Source organism: Mus caroli, chromosome 17 (genome assembly GCF_900094665.2).
Source record: "Mus caroli chromosome 17, CAROLI_EIJ_v1.1, whole genome shotgun sequence".
NCBI classification, from domain to species: Eukaryota; Metazoa; Chordata; class Mammalia; order Rodentia; family Muridae; genus Mus; species Mus caroli.
The window spans coordinates 64,541,620-64,549,119 of NC_034586.1; the positions used below are offsets into that span (position 1 = coordinate 64,541,620).

Here is a 7,500-nt window from a genome sequence, read left to right on the forward strand (position 1 = left end):
TGAGAAAACACACAATCTCTATACACTAAATGTCTCAAATAGCCTAAAAGTTTACCATGCTGAATCTTTTTTGAAGCCATCATCAGCCCACACTTAGTCAAACATTTTACAGGCATCTGCAAAACACTCTCCACTTTCTGAAACCAACAAAAATGCCATCCACAAAATGAATTCTATATGCTTGAGGATATGATTTTTTTAACTTCCAATAAAGCCTTATCTATGAATTTTTGGCACAAAGCAGGATTGGAAATAAGGTAACAGTAAGAATTGAGCTATATTTTGACCTTTATTAAGTCTCTTTTTAATTCTTTAGTCATAACTTTCAATTTAACTTAAAGTATCAGAATCCACAACTTGAAGTTTTTCTTATAACTGGGCCTGTGTCCTATAACGAGGTCCACAGTTCCTGAACGGAGCTAAGAGACTGCCCTTTTAGTTTTTTGTCTTGTTTATTTTACCTGCTTCTAGTGAGCGGAGTCCCATCTTTATGGAACTTTGATTTACATTCATTCCTCCAAGGTTCTCTTCACTGTAGCATGGGCAGAGACCTGGAGGAAGGCCCTTCTTGTTTCCCGAGGGATTTTTACAATTTTTCCTCAGATGCTCCGGTTTTCTACAACTAGAATGTGCAGCTTGATTCCCCTGAGAACACTTTTCATTCTCACAGGTGTTCTTAAAATTGGTGCTGAATTTCTGTCCCTTTATCACGTAGGCCTTTACTACGATGTAATTATTTGAGATCTCTTGTGGCTCTAAATGCCCTTTTAATTTTCTTGCTACATCCCACAGATTCTCATGTTTCCTCTTCATTGGATCCCAGGACATTGCCATTTTCTAGGAAAGCCTTCAATGAATCGCTAATCAGTGCAAGGTCATTGCTCAAGCTCAGATTTTTTTTTTTTTTGTCAACTCTTTGTCCTTTATCTTGCCTTTGATTTCTAATTTCACATCATTATGATCTGATGAGCTTTGAGCAATTGTTTTGATTCCCCCCACCCCCTCTCTCAATGACTTGGCTTATTGCCTAAAACATTCTATTTTGGAGAAAGTTCTATGCACTGGTGGAAGGAATGCATACACTGCAATTTTGGGTAGAACATTGTGTAGATGTCTGTTAAATTAATTTCAGCTATAGTAGAGTTTAGTGTGAAATGATTATTAATTTCTTGAAGCTGCAAGACCGTTTGGTGAGAGCAGGGTAATGTAAACATCCACTATGCTTGTATTAGGGCTTCTATGTTCGTGGTTTCCCTTAGGGTTTGTCTTTTGAAATTCAGTGTACAGATGTCATATATGTGTGTGTGTGTGTGTGTGTGTGTGTGTGTGTGTGTGTGTGTGTGTGTGTGTGTCTGTCCTGGGTATGTTGTCCCTTTTATCAATAGGTATCAACTTCCATTGGTTTCTCACTTGAACTCTGCTTTACAAGGTGAGTGTAAGTAGCTGTACCTGTTTTACCTACGTCTCTTTTCTTTGGAATACTATTTTTCAACTTCTTCTTTTCAGACTGAATTTAATGGAGCAGTGTGTTTCCTACTGGTTAGAAATGAATATTTAGTTATAATCCCATTAGCCCATCTAGCTCTTTCATTTTGTAAATTAGGGCCATTTAAATCCATTGCTATAACGGGGAGGAATGTGCTAGTTCTTGGCACATTAAAAAAAAAAACTGATGCTTTAATTATAATTTGCTTGTTCAGTGTTCTAGCAGAGCTTATTAATTCCTTCATCCTTGGTCTTGTGTTTACCTTGCTGTATTGGGTTCAGTGTGCCTTTAGGGATCTTCTTCAGTACCACAGTTGTCATGAATCTCTTTAGCTTGTACTGACCTTGCCCTGCTTACATTATGAAGGATAACTGTCCTGGATATTATGATCTAGGATATTGTACTTGACATCTTCATAGTATAATCTAGATATAATAATTGACACCTACAATCACTAGGCTTCAGAGTTTTTGTGGACACATTTTCTATTATTCTGATGTTGTTTGCCTTGATAAGTCAGTTCGTACTCTCTCCTGAGGTTTCAGTGTTCTTTCTCAGTTCTTTAGAGTTGACATTTTATCTAAAATATACAGTGAAAGGAATCTTTTATGGTCAATTGCCTGGGTTTCTAAACAATCCTTGTACCTGGACATCCATATATTTACCCAAGAAGCAGGCAGTTTCCTGGTGTTGTGTCACTGAATATAGTTTCTGTACATATAATTTGTTTCTATCTTTTTTTTTGGCAGTGTAATCAGGGACATCAGATTATAGTAGGGAGTTGAGTGTATTTCCAACTGGAACTTTTGGTGAGGTTTCCATTTCATTTCTTCGGTGGGTGTTAGTATCTGCTGACAGTGAATAGCGTATTAGAATACAAAATACCCAACTTTCCTTGAGACCTTGAACAATCAGGATAATGTACATGGTTGTATTTGTAGGGTGCACCATTTGCAATCATTCCTAGACTTATTAACAGTCTAGAGCCTGAGATGATCTGTGGTAATACATAGTGTGGCCCCATATCAATGCAGAGTTCACAGGATTTTTATTTTTATCTCTGCTGTAGCTAAGTAATTCTTCAGGCCTGTCAGAACCAGCCTTCTTAGACATTGGTTTTTGCCTTGAGGTTTTTAAACCTCCTCCCTTTTTTGAGTTACAGTATCATTTGAACTTTGAGTTGGGGTGATAGTGTTGAGCAATGAACGCTGACTCTAAGCTAGGCTGAGAATATTGTTCTCCTCCCTACCACTGGTGGCAGAGCATCAACACAGATACCAGGCACCTGTAGAGAGATGGATAAACAAGGGAGAAGCAACTAACAGTGAACTCAATTCAGAAATAAAATAAAACCCAGCACCATTATACCATGTGCAGCTCTGAGAAGGACAGGGGTTGGTGCAGGAATGAGCATCCACCAAAAATGTTTTAAAAGATGGTTTCTAAGAAAGGTGAATAAACAAGACAGAAGAAAATGACAGCTGGAAATGATGTAAGGCACAAAACAAAGGGTTTTGTTATAAACAAGGGTGTAGAGAAGAGAGGACAGGAAAAAAACCTAAATGGGAAGAAATCCCACAGACCCCCAGCCAGGAAATCAAAAAGAAAGGTCTGAGAAAAGAGACTCTGACACCACACATAGACCCAGACACACACACATACAGACACACACAGACAGACAAACACACAGACACACACACACAGACACACACAGACACACACCACAGACATCACAGACACATACATACATATCACATAGACATCACACACAGACACATGCATACACCAAAGACACAGACACCACACACTCACACACATCACAAACAGACACAGATACCAGGCATACATATCACACATTCACAGACACACACACACACACAGTTATATACATAAACATATACCATATAAACAGACACCACACTCAGACATACATACACCCCACAAACACAGACACTACATACACATACCACACAGACACAGAGACCACATAAACAGACAGACAGACAGACAGACAGACAGACACACACACACACACACACCACAAACAGACACAGCACCACACATACAGGCACACACAGAGCAATAGACACACATACCACAAACAGCCATAGCACTCACATACATACTACATAGACACCAGTACCACACACAGACCCACAGAAACACAGACACAAACACACACACATACCACATAGTGGCACAGATACATACATAATATGCATCATACTACACAGATACCATACACAGAGACACACACATGTATGCACTCACACACATATAAGCACATATACCTGCTTATACACTTGTACATCAGCAAATACAGAACAACCGAAATGCTACATTAAAATATTCAAGTGTTGATTTTGTTGGAATGGTTATACCAGTGGGAGTAGATATTCTCTCTCTACCAGTGTCCCCTTATTTCCATGTCTTGTTAGCCCACATCCCCCATGAATCACCATGGCTGGAGAAAGTCCCCTCTTGTTTGTTGTTTATAGCATACATTTAGGGCAGTGGCAATGGTTTGACACTGCAACAAACTGGAAATATTCCCTTGCTTACTAGCACAAGGCAGAGGGAAGCCTGAATTCCTTTAGATGAGGAATCTCATAGTAAGATTGACTTGGTGTCATGTGGGGCTCAGCTTACTAGGATGCCATCATCTTTCAGGTGCCTGCAGCTTTCAGGTGCTTCCTGGGGCCCATGGCTGGTAGGGCAACAGACCTGCACGATTGCAGAGATATAGCATGTTCTGCTTGAGGACCACCCTCTTCTGAGTCCGTATCCTTGCCACCACTGTGCACCCTGGCTCAGTCTCTGCCTAGCTTGCCTGCTGTCTTAAAGGGAAAGTCAGTCCTGCTACATTGTGTGTAGATCATTGAGAGAAAGAGAGAAAGAGAGAGATAGAAAGAGAGAGATATAGGAGTGGGTATGATGTTAGGATGGGGTGGGAGGTATATCTGGGATGATTTGAGGGAGGAATGCATTATATGCATGAATAAAATTATCAAAGAATCAATATAAATATTATGCTTTAGAAATTAGTTACAGAGACAAAGTTTGGAGCTGAGACGAAAAGATGGACCATCTAGAAACTGCCATATCCGGGGATCCATCCCATAATCAGCTTCCAAACGCTGACACCATTGCATACACTAGCAAGATTTTGCTAAAAGGACCCAGATATGGCTGTCTCTTGTGAGACTATGCCGGGGCCTGGCAAACACAGAAGTGGATGTTCACAGTCAGCTATTGGATGGATCACAGGGCCCCCAATGGAAGAGCTAGGGAAAGTACTCAAGGAGCTGAAGGGATCTGCAATCCTATAGGTGGAACAACAATATGAACTAACCAATACCCCCCTGGAGCCCGTGTCTCTAGCTGCATATGAATCAGAAGATGGCCTAGTCGGCCATCAGTGGAAAGAGAGGCTCATTGGTCGTGCAAACTTTATATGCCTCAGTACAGGGGAATGCCAGGTCCAAGAAGTGGGAGTGGGTGGGTAGGGGAGTGGGTGGGGGAGCATGTGGGGGACTTTTGGGATAGCATTGGAAATGTAATTGAAATAAATACCTAATTAAAAAATATGGAAAAAAAAAAGAAAGAAATTCGGCTTCTAAAGTACATGGTAACTTTCTTAAATTTCTGTTACCTGACTTTTGGCAAAGTATAATCATATAATTATTAGTCATACCATGATGACAGAATATATATGTATGTATTTTATATGTATTCTAGAGCATGGATATTTTCATTATTTTAAATACTTACCATTTATTCTTACTTTCTAACTACAGCCTTCAATTTTTGCGTAGTATCTTCTTTTGCCCCTCATCCCGCTCCCAGCTCCTGATAGCTACTTTTCTATTCTGCTTTTATGAATCCTGTTATTTTTAAATTCCACATAAAATATTCTATATTAGTGTGTGGAGAACACTCAGTGGATGATATTTTATCATGAAATTTTGTAGGACCAGTCCTTTCCGGAGCATGAAAATGGCTTTCAGGTTGGAATGAGATTGGAAGGCATTGATGCCCGACGTCCATCTGTGTTCTGTGTGCTTTCTGTAGCTGAGGTAAGAGAGGCTGGTGCTACCTGGGGCTAATTACATGCTGTATGTTTTCTATAAAACAACAGATTTCAGTGATTTCTGTCATAAGTCAGTCCCAACTCATTATTTCAGTCAATAATGTATACAGATTTGTTGATTTATAATTTTGTTCTTAGGATGAATTTTCTAGTAAGTTTTCGTCAACTAGTATTCATCCTTGAGTTAACTGAAAAGTAGATTTTACCTAAAGTTGGTAATAATCCAAGGGTCCCATAGTGTTGTTTCCAACTGTTAAATAATTATTCATATTTTAGGTGAGCCAATAAAAACAGTATATAAATCCCTGTCTATGAATAAACATTCAAATAAATACACTTACTTATGTGAAAATTTATATACAGAAAACTGCCACGGAAGAAAATAAATAGATTTTAAAATTTAACACATTATTAAATCAATAGAAACATTGAACTTGGAAGACACATTCACGTGTTCAATGTCATGGCAATGGCTATTAGACTTGTACAGAATATCTAGGGGATGTATTTCTCAGACTTTAATTATTTTCTTTGTTTAACATGCTGGGCTCATGTGTGAGCATTGTTCCTTATCTCAGCCTCTACTCTCTTGAGGTAGAAAGTAAGCCCATCAGCAGAAGATATGTTTGCTAAAAGGAACATTTGGCAGGTACTGAATTAATAGTCAGTTAGAAACATTTGATGTGATTTCAGATTCCTAGACCAGTCTAAAGGATATATATATATATATATATATATATATATATATATATATATTGCAGAAAGTTCTAGATAGCTGTTTATCATCATTGTGATTTATCATATATCACATTCCATATGCATTTGTTCTCTGATGAAAATGTTTGGACGGATACCTGGGTTCGTTCATGATGATGGCATCTCCTAAACATTTTAATGTTTTCTCGATTTTGAGCCCTTTTCAAATCCATGACACTTAATGCACAGGTGTGAATTTCCTCTTTCAGGTGTGTGGTTACCGGCTGAGACTGCATTTTGATGGTTATTTAAGCTGCTATGATTTTTGGACCAATGCTGGTTCTCCGGACATTCACCCAGTGGGATGGTGTCAAAAGACCAAGCATGAACTGCATATCCCTCGGGGTAAGCCAGGGCACATTTATCACCTGCAAGGAGGGGTACTTGTTATTCCAGCTTTATTTTAACACCATTTCAGGAAATACTAACAGGGGAGCCTGGTGTGAATTGATTTTCCAAATGAAAGTTTTATCTACAAAGAGGCTAAGGCCATGACAATGCCTTAGAGATGAGTGTAAAAGAAAAGTCTGTTTGTCTCTCTAAGTCAAATATTCTGGTTAGGAATTTATGGGAAAAATATAATTGTTTGGGAGCACCTGATCATATATAAAGTGTATTAATCTTTATAGCAAGAAATTGTGTTCAAAATCGTGGTTGAAATGAAATATCATACTCTTATCAATGATACCACACAGGGAAGGAACTTGATTTGTTCTAAAAAAATGTGCTGCAAATTTGGAAATAATGGAAAGAATAAGACTATAAAATGCTATAAACAGTCTTAAGTTGATGGAAAATAGTTTTGTGTCTGTCTTTTGTTTCCTGTGAGATTCTTAAGTCTGGCAGTTAAGGCTGGTCCTTTTTGGCTGTGAGATGTCTTAGTCCATTTTCTTTGTACAACCAATTGCTGCACATAATTTCCTGCTTGGGCATTAGGTTGCTGGACAACTGTGCTGGACAAATGCTGCACATTTCCGGTTTAGTGTGCCACCTCCCTATCCTTCAGGTGTTTCTTGGCATCTGCCTGGGCCTGAAGGTAGTTTGGAGTTCATGAGAGCTGGTATAAGAGAGCAGCATTATTCATCCAACAGGCATTACGGAGCCTTTAACAGATATGGAACAATAGAAACCACAAGGCCTCAGGCTCTACTGGAATGTCCTTTCAGAG

The 7,500-nt window shown here is 38.9% G+C and overlaps 1 protein-coding gene across 1 annotated transcript in view; it reads left to right on the forward strand.

Annotated features, from left to right (window-relative positions):
• Positions 1-7,500, forward strand: part of L3mbtl4 (L3MBTL histone methyl-lysine binding protein 4) — a 339,815-nt gene that overhangs the window by 162,214 nt on the left and 170,101 nt on the right. Inside the window, exons 6-7 of the mRNA XM_029470911.1 lie at positions 5,458-5,562; positions 6,542-6,677. Of these exons, the coding sequence (XP_029326771.1) occupies positions 5,458-5,562; positions 6,542-6,677 (241 nt within the window). The remainder of the gene's footprint in view (positions 1-5,457; positions 5,563-6,541; positions 6,678-7,500) is intronic.